We start from the raw sequence: 21,560 nt of genomic DNA on the forward strand, positions 1-21,560 counted from the left end.
TTACTCCAAAAATCTGTTTTGAGAATACCAAAATATGGCAAGAACACCAACATTTGATATAATTTGGCAATAGTATTTTAGTGTTATTAAATTGTACATTTTTATATATTTAATTTTGGAGTTCTGGTGATGCATTTCAGCATAGTGCATGCATTCTAGGACCCAAAATTGCCATGTTTCAGACTACCATTATTTAAGTAAATACCATTATTTAAGAAAAAAAAATCCCATGAAATCTATCACATTTTCTATATTTTCTATCATTTCTTTCACTTAATTCTTTTTCCTCCAGAAATGATAGCATTTGCCCTTTTACCTCTAAAAGCATTTTAGCTTTTCTATTCAGTTCTGGCTTGAATAGTATGTCATGCTTACATGTATCACACATTCTAATAATAACCTAAACATGAAACTAAAATTCTTATTGGCGTGAAAGAAAAAAGCCCTATTAGTCATACCCTTCATCCTAGTTCAGTGATGGCAAACCTTTTTCTTATGGCGTGCCAAAGTTGTGGTTGGCATGCTATCGTGGGTGCACGTGTGCCCACACCAATTCAATCCTCCCATCCACCTGCATGTGCACACGCAACACCGCCCCCCCATACACATGCACATACGCCCACATACCCCCCCAGGCTCCAGACGCTTTCTTGAAGCCTGGGGAGAGCAAAAATGGCCAAAAATGTATCATTTCCAAACTTCCGGTTGGCCCGTTAGGGCAGTTTTTCGCCTTCCTCAGCCTCCGGAGGCTTTCCTGAAACCTGGGGAGGGCGAAAACGACCTCTATAGAACTGCAAATTGGTGAGTTGGATGAGCCACTAACCCTGAAATATTTTGTATGAGCATGCTATACTTTTCTCTCTTTTGTTGATTCCTGGTGACTGCCTGGATTAGTCTCTACAGTTATCTTGCAAAGAGTTTTGGAAATGATTTGCCCTTGCCTTCTTCTTAGAACTGTGAGAATATCCCCCAACTGTCTTTGTGTGTAAAGTGGAATCAGAACTCAAGTTTCCCAGTTTTAGCCTGATACCTTAACACCTGCACCAAATTGGCTCTTCATATTATGCTTAATATTATTTCCCAGCATCTATTACTTCTTCTTCCTTAAGTTTCTTGATTGTCATATTCCATTATCTTTCCTCCCTCAAATACCAAAGGTTCTTTGGTGTTTAGTAATTTCCTTTAGTAAGAAAAAAAATCCTTTAGCTCCTACACTGTAACAGAGTAAACATTGAGGGGTAAGATGAAAAAGGAAACATTCCTTTTTCTTCTTAAGATGCAAGGAAGACAGCTTACCTTATCATCAGGCATAACATGCCAAATAGAGACTGTCTTCTCTTCAGCTTCACTATTTATCGACAAGTACGAAGGTTGATAGATTTTTGTAGGTTCCAATATCAAAACCTTCAAGCAAAAATTATAAAATAAAAGTTAGTAACTGTTTATTAATTTCAATATAAATTCAAATATTGTACAGAAGGAGGCTAGGAGACTGTCAATTCCTTTTTTTCTTTTTCCAGGGAGGAAAAACTAAAAGAAAACATGAAAATTGCTGCTTCAATAAATAAAAAGCCTGATAAGACATGAGGTAAAAATGCCACTTTTACCGCTCAACAAATTGTCAAGAGTTACAATGGCCTTGGTTTATCTGATGATAAAAAAGCTATTGTAGCCCAGGTTGGCTATTGTTGATAGACTCTCCTCTGATTCTATGAGATTCTATGATAATACACAGATGAAAATCTTTGTGGGGAAGGTGGGATGAGAAAGGAAGAGAAAAATATTTTGTAGAGGGGAACAGGTGTAGCAGGATGAAAATCATGCATAAAAATAAAGAAAAACTGTAAAAGATAGTAATGATCACAAGATTGCAGCTTTTGTAAAAGTAGAAACTAGCTTGCATTCATTCCAATTTAGGAAATACAAAGCAAGATAGGAGGGATACGGGGACCCCTTGCAGGGTAGGGCTGAGGATTATGTCCAGTTCTTAGCGGACAAAGTTGCTCGGTTTCGGTCGGATTTGGACTCCACCTTTGCAGATCCAGCCGAGGCACAGGGGGATAAATTGGCAGACCATCTCTGGGTTGAGTTTCAGGATGTTGCCCCTGGGGATGTGGACAAGGCCATAAGAGCTGTGAGTGCCTCCACTTGTGTACTGGACCCGTGTCCCTCCTGGCTGGTTGCCAACAGCAGTGAGATGACACGAGGCTGGATCCAGGCGGTCGTTACCGCCTCCCTTTGGGAGGGGCACTTCCCCGCCGCACTTAAAGCGGCGGTGGTGAGACCCCTCCTGAAGAAACCATCTTTGGATCCAGCCGTTCTTAACAATTACCGTCCAGTCTCCAACCTCCCCTTTGTTGGGAAGGTTGTTGAGAAGGTGGTGGCCTTCCAGCTTCAACGGTCCTTGGAGGAAGCTAGTTACCTTGACCCTTTCCAGTCCGGCTTCAGACCTGGTTACAGCACAGAAACCGCTTTGGTCGCATTGACCGATGATCTCTGGAGAGCCAGGGATGGAGGCCATGCATCCATCCTGGTTCTCCTTGACCTCTCGGCGGCTTTCGATACCATCGACCATGGTATCCTTCTGCGACGACTGCGGGAGGTGGGGGTGGGAGGCACTGTTTTGCAGTGGTTCTCCTCCTACCTCTCGGACAGGTCGCAGTCGGTGTTGGTTGGGGGGCAGAGATCGACCCCTAGGCCCCTAACATATGGGGTGCCGCAGGGTTTGGTCTTATCCCCCCTACTATTTAACATCTACATGAAACCGCTGGGCGAGATCATTCGGAGGCACGGGATAAGATACCACCAATACGCGGACGATACTCAGCTGTATCTGTCCGCCCCGTGCCAACTCAATGAAGCGGTGGACATGATGAACCGGGGTCTCGAAGCTGTTAGGGACTGGATGAGAGCTAACAAACTGGTACTCAACCCGGACAAGACCGAGTGGCTGTTGTGTTTCCCTCCCAATAATTTGGCTAGTGTTCCATCACTCAGGCTGGGGGGCCAAATTTTATACCCCTCAGACAGGGTTCACAACTTGGGAGTCCTCCTGGACCCACAGCTGACCTTTGACCACCACCAGTCGGCTGTGACCAGGGGGGCATTTGCCCAGGTTCGCCTGGTGCGCCATTTGCGACCCTACCTGAACCGGGAGGCTCTCACAACAGTCACTCGGGCCCTTGTGACCTCTAGGCTGGAATACTGCAACGTGCTCTATATGGGGCTGCCCTTGAAGAGCATCCGGCGACTTCAGCTAGTCCAGAATGCGGCCGCGCGAGTGATTGTGGGCGCACCGCGGTTCGCCCACATAACACCTATCCTCCGCGAGCTGCGCTGGCTACCTGTTGATCTCCGGGTGCGCTTCAAGGTGCTACTTACCACCCATAAAGCCCTCCATGGTAGTGGATCTGAGTACTTGAGAGACCGCCTCCTGCCAATTACCTCCCTGCGACCAATTAGATCACATAGATTAGGCCTCCTCCGAGTTCCATCTGCCAGTCAGTGCCGACTGGCAACTACACGGAGGAGAGCCTTTTCAGTAGTAGCTCCGACCCTTTGGAACGATCTCCCCATGGAGATTCGCACCCTCACCACCGTCCAGACCTTCCGCACAGCCCTCAAGACCTGGCTATCCCATCAGGCCTGGGGATAAAGATTCTAATTCGTCCCCACCCGAATGATGAATGAATGTTATGTTCTATTTTTACTTATGTATTGTCTCATGTCTTGTCTTGTATTCCCCTCCCCACAAATTGTAAGCCGCCCTGAGTCCCCTCAGGGAAAAGGGCGGCCTATAAATAATAAACAAATCAAATCAAATCAAAATCAAGATTTATGCTGTTAATTATTTTGATAAGTTCAGAGCATACATTATGATGAAGTCAAGGGCTGAGCAAGCAAAAAATGTATTTGAAATGACTGTGAATACCAGATCCCCAGCTGAGGTTAGTTTAGCAGGGAAGGATCAATAGGTCTCAAATGACAATGTATGAAAAACAACAGGATGGAACTGATAGTGAAAAGGTAAACAACAGTAAGGTACTCATTTGCCAAGTATTATGTATGAAATCATAGGTGAATATACAATCTGGAAACAAAACATTTAGTTCCAACCAAAATATTGGAATAATATTTTAATAATATAATAATATTCAATTAAAGTATAGATTTCTCAATAGCTATCAACTATGAACTGAAGATAGTGTTATAAGTGGTGAAAAATTCATTTATGGAATGAAAATGGTATAATCACTGTAATAGGTAAGTAGATGGAAAATGATATCTGACTCTATCCCATTTGCTTCACACAATTGCTCTGTTATAACTGCAAAAATTGAGAGAAAGGAAATTCATACAGCATTTAATAGGGCAACTGTTAAAACTAATTGAATTATATATAAAATGTTTCAATCTGTTGTAAAGAGAAAAGACAGTTCAAATTATTTAAGTGGTAAAATAGTTAGAATGATAGACTACAAACTATCTTCAATTCCTCATTCAGAAATGAAATTCAAGCGCATAATCATAATCTTTTCACCAGAATTGTTGTGACATTGAAGCTAAAACTGTAGAACCGTGTTCTTTGTAGGAAAAGCAGGATGTCTGCATCTAATAAAGATCAATTTAATTATGTTTTTTTTTAATTTATTGCCTTTCAAATTAAAGCACTTCTCTTTCCAAATAACATGTAGCAAGACAAACAGGAAATGAACAGTGTTTAAATTATACTTACGGGAAATCTAACTACAGAGACATCCGTCTTTGTAGCCTCAACTAGAAAATCCATCCAAAAGTCTACAAGTTCATTTTTGCCTACTTGTTGATCTGGATTTAGCTTCTTAAAGTGCTGATATATCAAAATGGTTTCCACAATGGACTTAAGATACCTAGGAGAAACCAGGAGAAAACAAAGGCTAGTTTGCAGCATTTTATATTATTGCCTGCAATCTTTATATTATTCTTTTTCTACACAGACCAAAAAGCACATCACAAAACTGATTGGCTGGGTAAACATGTACAGAGCCCTCTTTTCCCACAAGCAGATACTCCACTGTTTTTTTTAATAGCTTCTACCTTCCATTGTGCTTAAGATAATATAAATCACACTGTCCTGGATAAATTCCCTACTACTTTACAGACAGAAAGAAACATATTTCCCCCCCCCCCCCATTCTTAAAATTAATAAGTGCACTTCTTTTTTTGGGCCGAGAAAATACTTCCATGTTAGTGGTTACTTCTAAGAATTATTTTACTTCCAGAAAGGTGGGTGCATCATAAATGGAAGTGAACTCACTGAATTGAAGCCTGAATGAACATAAAGGCCTGTATGGATAAATAAAGATGGAAATAGTACATAAGATGATTCTCTTATCTCTTCTCCGGATCTGGTTTCAATCACTCCCCAATTTTAACTCAAACTGATTCAGGGTATAGTTGCCTAGCAACTAAAATCCATTTTTCTCATCTTGGAACCCAGCAAAATGTCTGACATACGGTTTTTTTTGCTGAAAATCAGCTAAAGAACCATTGTTCCAGATCTGCTTGCTATCTTATTGCTTATTGTCTTTTAAAAAGGAAATACCATACCAAAATCTCTCATTGACCCAACAAACTAGCCTTGAGTAGAACATCAAGCAGAAGCTACACACTGCAAAATAACCACTTGTATCAACTCTTCATTAACCTCTTATTGATTTAAAACTGGAATGATAAAAGAATTAGAATAAGGGGAGACAAGGAAATAGCCCCAGACCTATTCTAGGTCTGCTGAACATTGTACCCATATTTACATGGGCTGACAGTTCATCAAAATTATTTATAAAATTTTCCAAATAACCATGATCTGCCTACAAGAGGTATAAAGTGGGGTCAGATGTATAGAATTAAACTGGACAGTCCATTTTTTAAAAAGTTTGTCATTTATCCACTTCCATTCTCTGGTAGACTCGCCTTTGAACTATCTCTTCTGTTACCACTGTTCTGTAGAATTAGTATATATGGGCTGCAAAACTCAACATCATGACAGAAAGGATAATTTTTAATATCTTTTCACTCAAGTTGAGAACAAATTCTGTTAAACTGGATTTAAGTAACATTGATTTTTTTCTTTCTTTCTGTAGTTCACAGTTTGAATCCAGAATCAAGTGCTTACTTGGGGGGTGGGGGCGAGGAAGAAGTAGAAGGATACCTGGATAACACACATTTTATGTACTCTGTACTTTTATCTTCAGGTGTCAGTGTAGTGTAGAAAATGGTTTATTTACGTAGCGTTACCAATGTCTTTAGAATGCAATGTCATTTAATCTGAAAATTAAATGTACATTAATGGCACAAGAAAGTATTGCTTACCATGCTGGTGTCTTCAACTTGAATAGCTTTTCTGAGGCATGGATCACTCTCGTGTGATCGTTTGCCAAGACGCTGGCTCCCAGGAAAAAGCCTACTTCCCAATAACTTTGCAATTTCTCCAAGTTTCCTTTCTTCCCAAGTAGGCTGCTTATTTTAACTCCTAAATAAATTAAATTGTATTTTAGCTGTAATCGTGGGAATTATGGAACTCAGAACCCTAACACATATAGAAACTGTCAGACTGAGGAATATAGACATATGCCTTTCAAATTTAATAATTTTGATAAACCTCAGCAGAGGTTGTTACTTACTACAGTATTACAAATGTAAAAACGGAGCCGCTGCCTAATTTCAGGATATCATTGTTTTCATACAGTTATGACTCCCTCTTCATTTCTGCACAAGTTTTACTAACCTCAGAGATAAGGTCAAAAACAAAATAATGGGATTTAAGGGGAACTAGCAGAAACTGATAAAAAAGGATGTGCTGTCAACAGAAGTCAAAAAATTATTGCTATGAAGCAACCTTCATTTCTTTCATCAAGGTTTCAGTGGGAAGTTTATAAAATTGAATTGAGATTTTTCTGTTTCTCAGTAAATTAGAAAATTGGCCTGCTATACAGGTAGTTCTCATCTTACAAGCATTCATTTAGTGATGTTGCAATGGCACTGGAAAAAATGACGCATGACCATTTTTCACACAACTATTGAGGTATCATCACGGTCACTTGATCAAAATTCAGATGTTTGGCAACTGGTTCATATTTATGACAGTGGCAGTATCCTACTGTCCTGCCATCAAGTGATCACGTTTTGTAATCTTCTGACAAACAAAGCCAGTAGGGAAGCCAGATTCATTTAACAACCATGTTACTAATATAACTCCAATGATTCACTTAACAGTTGTGGCAAGAAACATCATGAAATGTGGCAAAACTCAATAACTGTCTTGTTTAGCAACATAAATGGGCTAAATTGTGGTTCAAAGTTGAGGACTACCTGTATTATTTAATAATACCTTGTATAATAATACCCAATGGCCTAATGTTGCTGGAAAAATGGAAATTTTATTGTAGGTAGCTAATTCCTACGGATTCTACACTTATAATTAGAAACACTTCTTGCTCTTCACATAGAATATAGTAAGGGAAAATAATGGCATGGAAGATTTCACTGGACCAAATTTCAATATAAAATTATTCAGAAGAATCAACAGAGTTTATTCATCTCTGCTCACAGATCTATAGGGAAAGCATTATTCTAAAAAACTGAATTTGCTCAAAGCAGATCACCGCTCCCTCCACCCTTTCCACATTACTACACATTATAATTGCGCAATTTTAAAATAGTATGGTGAGTGTATGGGAGTTGCCTGGAATTGAATGAATGGCCCACTTTTATATATTACTATTGTATTTTTATATGTTTTTTAAATATTACGTGGGAACTGCTAGGGTGGATAAATGAGTATGTTTGACTCAGAGGGCCTGCTGGGGAATGCGGGGGTCAGCGGGGGGGTTGGGGGGACTACTGCTACGGGAGTGGGTCGGAGCATTACGGTCATTACAGGGAGGGGCAGATATGGCGGGGACTTTAGGGCTGGCCATTACCGGGGAAGGAGGGTTCGCTACATTACAGAGATCCCTCCTTCCGGCCCTATGAGCCCCACTCCAAGGCCAGATGGCGCGAGTAGTCAGGACCCTGGTCTCAGGCTGTTGTTGCTAAATGCCAGGTCTGTTGTTTACAAGGCTCCCCTCGTCCGGGACTTAATTATCGACGAGAGGGCAGACGTGGCATGTATTACTGAAACCTGGCTGGGCACAGAAGGAGGAGTCCCCCTCGTAGAGATGTGCCCAGAGGGATTTCAGGTGCTTCATCAGCCGAGAGCCCAGGGAAGGGGTGGCGGTGTGGCTATTGTTATCCGGGAGTCTCTGTTACCTCGTAGGGTCCCTGCTCTGGAGCTTGTCGGGTGTGAGTCCCTGCTGGTAAAGTTGGACCTCAAGGGTCAAGTGGGTCTGCTGCTAACGTACCTGCCTCCCAACTGCGTTGCAGCATCCCTCCCCTCGCTCCTCGATCCAGTAGCCGAGCTGGCAGTTGAGTTCCCCAGGCTTATGGTTCTGGGGGACTTTAATTTGCCATCGCTCGGCGAACACTCTGACGGAGCGCAGGAGTTCATGGCCTCCATGACAGCCATGGGCTTGACCCAGGTAATTCGGGGCCCAACCCACTCGGCGGGTCACATGCTCGACCTCGTATTCCTCTCGGAGCAGTGGATGTGTGATCTTGGTCTGAGGGGTAATGAGACCATACCCCTGTCGTGGTCAGACCACTGCCTACTGAGGCTTGACTTCCGGAGGCCAAACCCCCACCGTAGGGAGGAGGAGCCGACCAGGTGGTTCCGCCCCAGGCGACTTATGGACCCCTTGAGGTTCCAGACGGAGCTTGGGGTTATTCCTGATACTCTCGCCCACAGTTCCATCACTCAGGCTGGGGGGTCAAATTTTATACCCCTCAGAGAGGGTTCGCAACTTGGGAGTCCTCCTGGATTCACAGCTATCGTTTGACCACCACTTGACGGCTGTGACCAGGGGGGCTTTCGCCCAGGTTCGCCTGGTGCGCCAGTTGCGACCCTACCTGAATCGGGAGGCTCTCACAACAGTCACCCGGGCCCTTGTGACCTCTAGGCTGGAATACTGCAATGTGCTCTACATGGGGCTGCCCTTGAAGAGCATCCGGCGACTTCAGCTAGTACAGAACGCGGCCGCGCGAGTGATTGTGGGTGCACCTCGGTTCACCCACATAACACCTATCCTCCGCGAGCTGCGCTGGCTACCTGTCGATCTCCGGATGCGCTTCAAGGTGCTACTAGTCACCCATAAAGCCCTACATGGTAGTGGATCTGGATACTTGAGAGACCGCCTTCTGCCAATTACCTCCCTGCGACCAATAAGATCACATAGATTAGGCCTCCTCCGTATTCCATCGGCCAGCCAGTGTCGGCTGGCAACTACAAGGAGGAGGGCCTTCCTCAGTAGTAGCCCCGACCCTTTGGAACGAGCTCCCCGTGGAGATTCGTACCCTCTCCACCGTCCAGGCCTTCCGCACAGCCCTTAAGAACTGGCTAGCCCGTCAGGCCTGGGGACAAGGATAGCTGCCCCTCCCGAATGATGAATGTATGTTGCTGACTATTTTATTGTATGTTTCTTGTCAATGTTGTTTTTCCCTTCCCCTGATTTTGTGTGAGCCGCCCTGAGTCCCCTCAGGAAAGGGCGGCATACAAATATAATAAATCTATAAAAAATCTTGACCGGATTGCGCCACTACGGCCCCTCCGGGCTGGCGGATCCCGGAGACCTCCCTGGTTCACCGAGGAGCTCCGGGAGAAGAAACGCCGGAGGAGACGCCTAGAGCACTTGTGGAGGTCCGACAAGTCCGAGGCGAACCGAGCACTTCTGACTACCTGCACCAAGGATTACATCCGGGCACTGAGAGCTGCCAAAAGAATGCACATCTCCGCCTTGGTAGCGTCCGCCGAGTCACGCCCAGCCGCCCTGTTTAGGATTACCCGCTCCCTCCTTAATAGGAGGGACGTAGGAGACCCCTTACAGGGTAGGGCTGAGGACTATGCCCAGTTCTTGGCGGACAAAGTCGCTCGGTTTCGGTCGGACTTGGACTCCACCGCTGTAGATCCAGCCGGGACACAGGAGGATTACTTGGCAAACCATCTCTGGGTTGAGTTTCAGGATGTTGCCCCTGGGGATGTGGACAAGGCCATTCGAGCTGTGAGCGCCTCCACCTGTATTCTGGACCCGTGTCCCTCCTGGCTGGTTGCCAACAGCAGTGAGGTGACACATGGCTGGATCCAGGCGGTCGTGACCGCCTCCCTTCGAGAGGGGCACTTCCCCGCCGCACTTAAAACGGCGGTGGTGAGACCCCTCCTGAAGAAACCATCCTTGGATCCAGCCATTTTAAACAACTATCGTCCTGTCTCCAACCTCCCCTTTGTTGGGAAGGTTGTTGAGAAGGTGGTGGCCTTCCAGCTTCAACGGGCCTTGGAGGAAGCTAGTTATCTTGACCCCTTCCAGTCCGGCTTCAGACCTGGTTACAGCACAGAAACCGCTTTGGTCGCATTGACCGATGATCTCTGGAGGGCCAGAGATGGAGGCCATGCATCCATCCTGGTTCTCCTTGACCTCTCAGCGGCTTTCGATACCATCGACCATGGTATCCTTCTGCGACGACTGCGGGAGGTGGGGGTGGGAGGCACTGTTTTGCAGTGGTTCTCCTCCTACCTCTCGGACAGGTCGCAGTCGGTGTTGGTCGGGGGGCAGAGATCGTCCCTGAGGCCTCTAACATATGGGGTGCCGCAGGGTTCGGTCTTATCCCCCCTACTATTTAACATATACATGAAACCGCTAGGCGAGATCATTCGGAGGCACGGGATAAAATACCACCAATATGCGGACGATACGCAACTGTATCTGTCCGCCCCGTGCCAACTCAATGAAGCGGTGGACGTGATGAATCAGGGTCTTGAGGCCGTTAAGAACTGGATGAGCGCTAACAAACTGGTACTCAACCCGGACAAGACCGAGTGGCTGTTGTGTTTCCCTCCCAAAAATTTGGCCAATGTTCCATCACTCAGGCTGGGGGGTCAAATCTTATACCCCTCAGATAGGGTCCGTAACTTAGGAGTCCTCCTGGACCCACAGCTGACTTTTGACCACCATTTGTCGGCTGTGACCAGGGGGGCATTTGCCCAGGTTCGCCTGGTCCGTCAGTTACGGCCCTACCTGAACCGGGAGGCTCTCGCAACAGTCACTCGAGCCCTTGTGATCTCTAGGCTGGAATACTGCAATGTGCTCTACATGGGGTTGCCCTTGAAGTGCATCCGGCGAACTGCAGTTAGTTCAGAATGCAGCCGCGCGAGTGATAGCGGGCGCACCGCGGGTTCGCCCACATAACACCCATCCTCCACGAGCTGCACTGGCTCACCTGTTGATCTCCGGGTGCGCTTCAGGGTATTGATGACCACATTCAAGCACTCCATGGTAGTGGATCTGGGTACCTTGAGAGACCGCCTTCTGCCGATTACCTCCCTCAGACCAATTAGATCGCACAGACTGGGCCTCCTCCCAATCCCATCTGCCAGTCAATGCCGACTGGCGACTACACAGAGGAGAGCCTTTCTGTTGCAGCTCCGACCCTGTGGAACGACCTCCCCGTCGAGATCCGCACCCTCACCACCGTCCAGGACCTTCCGCATAGCCCTTAAGACCTGGCTAGTCCATCAGGCTGGGGATAGGTTCCCAATTTACTCGCCCGAGTGTTGACTGTTGAATGCAAGTTGTGTCTTATCATTTTATTTTGTTCACATATTGTTGTTTTGGATTGCACCCCTTCCCTACGATGTAAGCCGCCCTGAGTCCCCTCAGGGAAAAGGCGGCCTATAAATCCCAATAAAATGAAAAAAAAAATGAAAAAATTGGTAAAAGCATGTGGATGTATGTATGCATGTATGCTCTCGTAATAGATGATGTATTTGAAATGAAGAAATGGCTAAGAAGAGAATGTGACTTCAACAATGACATTGCTTCCCAGTAAAACAGAAGGTGGTAAATATCTTGTCACTGAATTTGATTTGCTTGTGAATCAGTAAGCTATAATACCAACTTTCCGTAATTCAAAAGAGGTATCAACTGATGCCCAGCAGCCAAGAGGAGGACTGCATAATAATTCCTGACTGCAATGATGGTTCTGACTCAAATGCCTTCTTGAACCTAAAAGAGAAAACATTTCTTTAAAAAGTAATTCATTAAGAGGCAATTTGGGATATTCTTAAATGATTACCACAATCACTTTAATACAACTCAACTAACTTATCCAAGCATAACATCCTCTGTTATATTCCAACTCATGGTTATTTTAGGAGCCCAAACACATACATCCTTCTTCCTCTCTTTTCTTTCTGTGTTTTTGCAATTATGAAAACTACATAGCTTTGCAACAGTTTTGTTATTTTGCAGTGAAAACTAAATATATATGTTTTCAATATTAAAGTTTTTTGACATTTATATTAGAAATATGATTTTAACCCACACACTATACACAATTTAAAGCAGATTACTCCTATTTATGAATTTATAGAAATAAATGTAGAAGGTAATGCAATATACTAGCTAGAAGAAAAGACATAAACAAATTAGTCAGGAATACAGTATACAATTCATTGGCATAAAAGCATTTTAATAATAGCACCAGTGTAGGTATATAGAAAAGTCAGCTTCCTCTCCCATATTGTTTGATTTTATTTTTTTATTATAAATTCATAGACAACAGTTGTCTTTTATTACTATTTTCTAACTGCTGCCTCTAATTGTGGAAATCGTATTTAGCCATCATAACCAGTTATTAACAGCTTTATTCATCAAAAGTTATAAATGACAGAATTAACATGTTTTAACTCATTCTGCAGGCTTACTCCTGTTGAGTAAGTGCTATACAATGAATATTAATTATGTTACACAGAACTATCCATCCAGAAGAATCCAGGAACATGGAATATAGACTTTTAGTCAAGCTAAAAGTCTGATTGGCAAATGCTGATGGAGGCTCAGATTCGAACTTGGGCTGTTTACATATTAGGCAGTTATATTAACCTGTAAGCCATAAGACTTAACTCCCTCCCATATTTGGCCAGACCATTTCTGTGCTTTGACAGAAATCTCTTCTCCCTCCCTCTCCCCCCCTCTGTGTGTGTGTGTGTGTGTGTGTGTGTGTTTGAATAGTTACTGCACTGATTTTATTGCTGTTAGTTTATTAAAGATTTCTTAGATGACAATAGCCCAATTTTGTTGTCCCTATTTTAATTGAAACTTTTATTGGAGTTGAAGTGAAATGTCTGCAAAAAAGGCTACTGTACTTTAATATTGAAGTCGTATGTATGTATGTATGTTTGATTTTGTAATTATGTTAAAAGTGTTCTCATATTTTATTTCCTGCATTTCTCTGAAGTATGACAAAAAGTATGTTTAGATTATCAAAATACTAATTTCTAATTTTAAAAAATATGCTCTTTATTTATGATTAAGTTGTTTGACAGGCACATTATAATTTATTCCTGCTTTTTTTGTCATTCCTGTTGCTTTATTTGGTAACCGCAAATGAGAATTCTGTCAAATATAAGGAGAAGGGACAGTATTTCTCCTTCTGAGAGGAGGCTACTTTAATACAAATATAATAGCAGAGTTGGAAGGGACCTTGGAGGTCTTCTAGCTCAACTCCCTGCGTAGGCAGGAAACCCTATATCATTCCAGACAAATGGCTATTCAACATCTTCTTAAAGATTTCCAGTGTTGGGGCATTCACAACTTCTGGAGGCAAGCTGTTTCACTGTTTAATTGTTCTAACTGTCAGGAAATTTCTCCTCAGGTCTAAGTTGCTTCTCTCCTTGATTAGTTTCCACCCATTGCTTATTGTTCTACCCTCAGGTGCCTTGGAGAATAGTTTGACTCCCTCTTCTTTGTGGCAACCCCTGAGATATTGGAACACTGCTATCATGTCTCCCCTAGTCCTTCTTTTCATTAAACTAGACAAACCCAGTTCCTGCAACCGTTCTTCATATGTTTTAGTCTCCAGTCCCCTAATCATCTTTGTTGCTCTTCTCTGCACTCTTTCTAGAGTCTCCACATTTTTTCTACATCATGATGACCAAACCTGAATGCAGTATTCCAAGTGTGGCTTTACCAAGGCATTATATAGTGGTATTAACACTTCACGTGATCTTGATTCTATCCCTCTGTTTATGTAGCTTAGAATTGTGTTGGCTTTTTTGGCAGCTGCTGCACACTGCTGGCTCATATTTAAATGGTGGTCCACTAGGACTCCCAAGATCCCTCTCACAATTATTACTATTAAACAAGGTACCACCTATACTGTACCTGTGCATTTCATTTTTGTTGCCTAAATGTAGAACCTTACTCTTTTCACCATTAAATTTCATTTTATTAGATAGTGCCCAATGTTCAAGTTTGTCAAGATCCTTCTGTATCTTTAACCTATCTTCTGGAGTGTTGGCTATTCCTGCCAGCTTGGTGTCATCTGCAAATTTGATGAGTTCCCCATTTATTCCCTCATCCAAATCATTGATGAAGATATTGAAGAGTACTGGGTCTAAAACAGAGCCTTGGGGTACTCCACTGCATACTTCCTTCCATGTAGATGCAGTTCCATTGAGGACTACACGTTGAGTGTGGTTGGTCAGCCAGTTACGAATCCATCTGGTGGTGATGCTGTCCAACTCACATTCTTCTACTTTATCTAGTAATAGGTTATGGTCTACCTTATGAAATGCCTTACTGAAGTCCAAGTAAACTATATTGATGGCATTCCTCTGGTCCACTAATTTTGTCACTTTGGCATTAAGATCATGAGATGATTAAGATATATCCTTTCCTTGATGTAAAGGAAGGCTTTCTGAAAGAGAGTTCTCCATTTAAGAAATGGATAGGAAGTTGGGCTCTGCCACTTCGTCTCTGCACTAAAATCTCTTTGTTCATTTGGTTACGCATTAGATACAGTCCTGAATATTTCAAAAGTGAACATTTATTACAGAACTCATTTAATAAGGACGATTCCCTGTTTATTTAAAAAAAATTATTGGTACACCGATATGTGTAGTAAACAAAGCAGAAAACAGAAGAATACTGTACGTATTTGCCAGATATACTGCTCTTGATCAGCAATAGCCCTAAATAGCAGTGTAAGAGGACAGGGATGGACCAATGCTGCATGGAAGGTAAAATACCACGCCCATCATTTTCTTTCTATATCCTTTCTAAGTGCTACAAGACAAGGTTAAAGGCAATGGCTAAGAATCCAGTGAAAAGGGGGACTACCACCATCTTCATTCTAAAAATCCATATAATCTTTCAAGCACAATTAGTGCTATTATTGCTGCAAAAGAGTTATGTTAAAGAGATCTTTTGCAAGTAAAGTATCTCTTCTAGAATGTAACCTACTGAAGACTGAAATACTTTCTATTACTCTTTAAGTAAAAACCGAATGTGCTAGGAAAGAAATAGCTAGATCTGCCAAATGGATAGCTTGTATATCTGGGGCAAAGAGGCTTTGCTGCAGTGCCAGCTATCAGAAGAAATATTTTAGCTGGGATAGAGCCCACAAGCGTTAAGTCTCTGAGTTGTTTGCATTTAAACAACTACGGTAAGATTTGGGCATTTTCCAGAACTCTTTATCACACAAAATAATTACAACTGTTGACTATGGTTGACTGACTACATTTTCCTAAGCTAACGTTAAAAAGGGCAAAGAAAAGCAAAAGGAGTGCTAATGATTTAAGACATCCCATATCACCCTCAGTCCCACAAAAAAATCTCTCTGAGAAACGCTATTATTTCTGCTAATTTTTAACCCCGTTCAAATGTTCATGAGAGTCACAAGTTTTCAAAACATCACAAGGGGTGTGGGGGAAAAGCAAAGTCCAGGCAGAAAGACAACCCCAGACTCTATCAATTCAGAGCTGGCATCAAAAATCAGGATGATTGCACTACAACAGTCAAACCCACAGGAGAAATGGCAGTCAAATTCTCTCTTTCTATTTTCCTTTGGAAGAATAAACCTTTCCTACTAAAATATTGCTTGCCAGTTATGACGATGGCTATCCTTTTCTCCATCTGATATGAAAATATGAATCTGAAATAAATAGGTGGTATGGCAGATTCGTTTTACACCATATTCATATTAGCATATTCAATGCCAATTATAATATTGCTCGTTTGGTTATGGATTACAATGTCATGTGAATACTGTCACTGTGATTTTGAACCATGATTTGCAGCTTAGGCAGGAAACTAATCATGGTTTCTTATTAAATAAGTATAATGAAGACGGCTTGGCCTGATGTAACTGCAGAAGAAGGAACTTGCTGTGTTCATTCAGCCAATATGGGCATGCTCAGAGCTGTGACAACTGTTCAACCATTTGGTCCTTTTTCTATTGTGCAGCTGCTATATCCAGTTATGCTGTTCAATGGAGAGGGCACGGGCATCAGCAGAAAGAGCAAGCAGTGATAGGTAATCAGTGACCTTTTGGGATAGTGTAGTATTTATTGTCATTGTACAAAATAAATACAATGAAATTGGTTTTAGCCTCACTGGTGCAAAATTATAGCGGAAACAAAAAAAGAAAGAAAAGAAAAAACTAGTCATGTTTCCGTATGTGCATGGAGTGATTGTGGTTGTAAAAGTCTGACAGCCCAAGGATAGAAACTATTTTTAAATCTATCTGTTCAGCTGGCTATACTTTGATGTCTTCTGCGCAATGGTAGAAGTGCAAAGAGACACTGACACTGTGAATCATCTCTGAGTATCTTTCTTACTCTGCTAAAGCAGTGAGACCTGGCGATGTCATCCAGTGGTGTTAGAGGGTAACCAATGGTTTCTTGTGCTGAATTGATTGCTCTCTGTAGTGCCTTCCTGTCCGCAGCTGTTAAACTAGCATACCATACTATAATGCAATATGTGAGGACACTTTCTATGATGGACCGATAGAAAGAGTCATCAGCCATTGTTCCACCTGAGTTTTTCACAGGACTCTAAGGAAATGAAGTCTCTGTTGAGCCAGGGACGTATTGTTTTTCTAGGTGAGATCTTGAGTAATAAGCACTCCCAAGAATTAAGAGTAAACCCTCTCCACACAGCCCCCCTCGATATACAGTGGAGCAGGTTCTTCTCTGTGCTTCAGGAAATCTTTGTTTTACTAGTATTTAGATATAAGTTGTTTCTTGAGCACCATGCGGACTTCTTCCCTATATGCTGATTTGTTCCCTCCAGTTATGAAACCCAGCACCGCTGTGTCATCTACAAACTTTATTATGATGTTGGATGGACCAGAGGATATGCAGTCATATGTCTACAGCGAGTACAGTTAGGAGCTGAGCACACAGCCCTGAGGGGAGCTTTTGCAACTCTTTTATAACTTCACAATGATGAGGAGCACTTCTCCAATTGTTGCATAGCTGATATGGACCATGGAAAAGGAATTGATGTAAATATATTCACTATCCAAAATCACTGTAATTCAACAACTGTCCTTAGTATTCTTAACTGTCCTGAACATGTGTAACAACAGTCCAGAATATTCGGCTATTGATTTGTTATTGGCAAATTGTTTTATCTCTTCAGTTTCTAGTACCTCTTCTCCTTTTTTTGTTCTTTCCCCATCTATTATAATTTGCTTTCTTAGTATAATGCTGGCTTGGAAGCTGGCAATTTAACTTCTGCCTGGCTTGTTGGTCAGTCTCCTGACAATAATACTTTCCCCCAGTTTATGAGGTCAGCATAAAAAGCCACAGGAAAAATCTGACAGCTAATAATTAACCTCTTATCTTTGTATTGATATTAACCGAAATCTTATCGCCTAGCAGCATTCATTCTAGTTCTCCATGTAAAAACAAGCAGATCACAAGAAAAGACAGAAAGATAAGCTGCAGGGATTTGGATTATGCTTCAGTGGGCATTTCAAAACAATTTTATATATTTGCGTGTGATGAAGGTAGAATTGTGATGGCAAAAAAATAAATAAATCACTGATTCCAAACAGGTGTGCAGTCTACACTCAAAATGGGTCTTTGTAATATATATGGCAGGATGACTATACCTTCTATTCGATTAGCAGAATATAAGGAAATACTGGTGAGGAATCATAAAAAGAACCCTCCACTTTTGCATAAAGCTAAAATTATCTAAAGTGAATGGAAATATTTTTTTTTAAAAAAACTGCTATATTTTCTCATCTTTGCCAACATCGAACAGCTTTTCATTTAAAAAGTACAGTCAGTTGTGATCAGGAATTGTTTTGTGACATCCCAGAGATTTTTTTAATTTTTAAAGAACTATATCTTTCAGTGTCTTCAAAGCAATCTAATAAAACATTAAATAGAATAATAAACCAAACAGAACAATTTCCTAGGAAATGATTAGGAAACAAACTCTTCTGAGGACATGGAAGTGATATCAAGGGTAGAAAAAAATGTTCCATAACTATGTGACGATCACAGAAAGCGTATGAGTCTAATCTGCTCTTAAATTAGTGCTTGTACAACGGTTGTGATTAAGATACAATGAACTAAGATTTCCATAGTACTGTATATTATATTATTTCTATTATTTTATTATTGACTTGCATATGGCCCATTAAGTTTTCTCCAACAGGCAAAACAAGTTAAATGGAAATAAAATAAATAATCAAAAACAAAATTATATCTGAAATTTCTGATTTAATTTATTATAACCAGTCAAATATATACTGTATTTGTCGTACTATAAGACGCACCCCTTTTCCCCCTAAAAGAGGGTGAAAATTTGGGTGCCTCCGCCTCTCAGCAATTTACCTCCTTGCAGCAAACGGGGAAAAATGGGGCTTGCAGAGGCTGCAATAGGCTAGCAATCCCTACTATATGAGTTTTTCACACTTACGACTGTTGCAGCATCTCTATAGTCACATGATCAAAATTTAAACATAACAATATATATGACGGTTGCAGTGTGGATCATGTGACCATCTTCTGCGACCTTCTGACCAGCAAAGTCAATGGGGAAGCCACATTCACTTAACAATCATGTTACAACAGCAATGACTCACTTAAGAATTGTGGTACACAAGGTCATAAAATTGGTCAAAAAGACCGTTGGCTTACCTGAACGGTCGTTCTCGGGGCACTGCGAAGAGAGTCCAAATGCTGGGTTAACACAGCCTATCTGCCCTTGGACTGAGTGATGTTTTTGTTGACCACGCCTCCCTTTGCCTGCGCATGCTCAATTCGAAAACGAAGGAACCGTCCTGTAAACATTACAGTCAATACAACCACGTCGTTCAAAATACAAACACCCGGGTGGGTTTGGACTCTCTTCGCAGTGCCCCGAGAACGACCGTTCAGGTAAGCCAACGATCTTTCTCCAGTGCACTGCTCAGAGAGTCCAAATGCTGGGACATGCCCAAGCTATTGAGTCCCAGGGTGGAGAAGCGCCGGAGCCTCTGGCATTTCAGCCACTCTTTGTAATACTCTTCTGCCAAAGGAGGCTTCGGCTGAGGCAAAGGTGTCAATCTTATAGTTTCTAATAAAGGCCGTGGGGGAAGCCCAGGTGGCCGCTCTACAAATGTCTAGGATAGAAGCCTGGGTTGCCCAGGCGCTCCTGGTGGAGTGAGCGGTGACCCGTCTCGAAGCCGTCTTGCCCTGGTGTTCATATGGCAGTTTGATGCAGGCACGTAGCCAACGTCCCACAGTGTGAGAGGAGACCTTGCGGCCCAGGGAGGAAGGAGACAAAGAAGGCCTCTGACCGGCGGTAGTCTTTTGTTCTCTTTACATACGTGCGCACGGCCCGCCTCACGTCCAGCTTGTGCCACTCACGCTCCTTAGGGTGAGAAGGATGGGGACAAAAGTTGGGCAAAATAAGCTCTTGAGTCCTGTGGAACAGAGAGTTAATTTTCGGAGCAAATGACGGATCAAGTCTCAATATTACTCTGTCCGGGTGAACTACGCACAAATCCTCCCTGACAGAGAGCGCCGCAAGCTCAGAAACCCTGCGAGCGGATGTAATGGCCACCAGGAAAGCAGTCTTGATGGTGAGGTGGCGCAGACTGGTCTTTTTCAAAGGCTCAAATGGGACTTTGGTCAGGGCCTTAAGCACAAATGGAAGGTCCCATGACGGATACCGGTGAACAGCTGGAGGGCTGATGTTTGCTGCTCCCTTGAGAAAGCTCTTGATCTGAGGGAGTTGACTCAGTGAGTGAGAGGAGCCCTTTGCCAGGATGGTAGACAACGCTGCAACCTGGCGTCTGAGGGTGCTGACCGCAAGGCCCTTATCCAGACCCTCCTGCAAAAAGTCTAGTGTCTGAGGAATCGAGGCTGAGGAGGCCTCTATGTTTCTAGTCTTGCACCACTGTGAGAAGGCGGCCCAGGTGGCATCGTAGATTCTAGTCGTAGAGGGTTTCCTGGATGCTTGGATTGTTCGAATGACCTGGTCAGAGAACTTTTGCTTTCTCAGGAGCTCCCCTTCAAGTGCCAAACGGCTAGCTGCAGCCACTGGGGCTTCAGATGGGCGATGGCCCCTTGGCTGAGGGCAATTTTGTCCCGGGGGATTCTCCAAGGCCTCTGAACTGAGAGACTGACCAGGTCTGCGTACCAGGGCCTTCTGGGCCAGAAGGGAGCCACCAGAAGGAGGTCTGCCTTTTCGGTCAGGAGCTTGCTTATCACTTGAGGAATGAGCGGAAGTGGAGGGAAGGCATACAGGAGTCCCTGAGGCCACGCTGACCTCAGGGCATTTGTTCCCTCCGCCTGGGGCGAGTGGTAGCGGCTGAAGAAGGGTGGGAGCTGCGTGTTGTTGTGTGTGGCAAACAGGTCTACCTGTGGCTTGCCGAATCTCCTCGCGATCTGCTGGAACAGGTCCGGATGCAGGCGCCACTCCGAGTGGTCGATGCGTTGGCGACTCAGCCAGTCTGCCTCCCGGTTGCTTATGCCAGAGATGTGATCTGCACTGAGAGAAGCCAGATGACGTTTCGCCCACCTGGCCAGCGCTTCTGCCTCGAGCATGAGGGCCTTTGATCGAGTGCCCCCTTGTCGGTTTATATGCGCTTTGGTCGCCACATTGTCTGTCATCAAGAGTACGTGAGCCCCTTTTACTAGAGCGGCGAACTTTCTCAGCGCGAGTCGAGCTGCCCTCAGCTCCAGCCAATTGATGCTGTGGGCAGCCTCCCTCTGAGTCCATCGTCCCTGGGCTAGGTGGCCCTGACAGTGGGCGCCCCACCCCAGGAGGCTGGCATCCGTGGTGACAACTAGCCTCTCCGGCTCCTTGAATAAGCAGCCCTTCTTGACTGCCTTGGATCTCCACCATGCCAGAGATCGGATCACCTTTCGTGGGAGCCGAACCCGTCTGAGTGAGTTGCTTTCCTTGGCTCTCTGCATTGGCAGCAGAAACCACTGCAGCTCCCTGGCATGAAGACGAGCCCAGGGAACCACCTTCAGGCACGATATCATAATCCCCAGGAGCTGGGACAGCTGAATGATGGGTACCGACCTGGCAAGGCTGCAGTGCTTCACTCTGCGTCTCAGGCTGGACAGCCGGTCGAGAGAAAGGAATACCTGGCAGGAGGTGGAGTTGATGACTGCACCCAGGTGCTGTATACAGGTGGAT

At 43.6% G+C, this 21,560-nt stretch overlaps 1 protein-coding gene across 1 annotated transcript in view; it reads right to left on the reverse strand.

The window, feature by feature from the left end:
- The window catches only part of MAP3K5 (mitogen-activated protein kinase kinase kinase 5), a 138,092-nt gene that overhangs the window by 41,232 nt on the left and 75,300 nt on the right, over positions 1–21,560 (reverse strand). The window contains 6 exon segments of the mRNA XM_032216952.1: positions 1,297–1,404; positions 4,736–4,889; positions 6,352–6,511; positions 12,021–12,050; positions 12,053–12,085; positions 12,088–12,131. Of these exon segments, the coding sequence (XP_032072843.1) occupies positions 1,297–1,404; positions 4,736–4,889; positions 6,352–6,511; positions 12,021–12,050; positions 12,053–12,085; positions 12,088–12,131 (529 nt within the window).

This window comes from Thamnophis elegans, chromosome 4, assembly GCF_009769535.1.
Source record: "Thamnophis elegans isolate rThaEle1 chromosome 4, rThaEle1.pri, whole genome shotgun sequence".
NCBI lineage: Eukaryota > Metazoa > Chordata > Lepidosauria > Squamata > Colubridae > Thamnophis > Thamnophis elegans.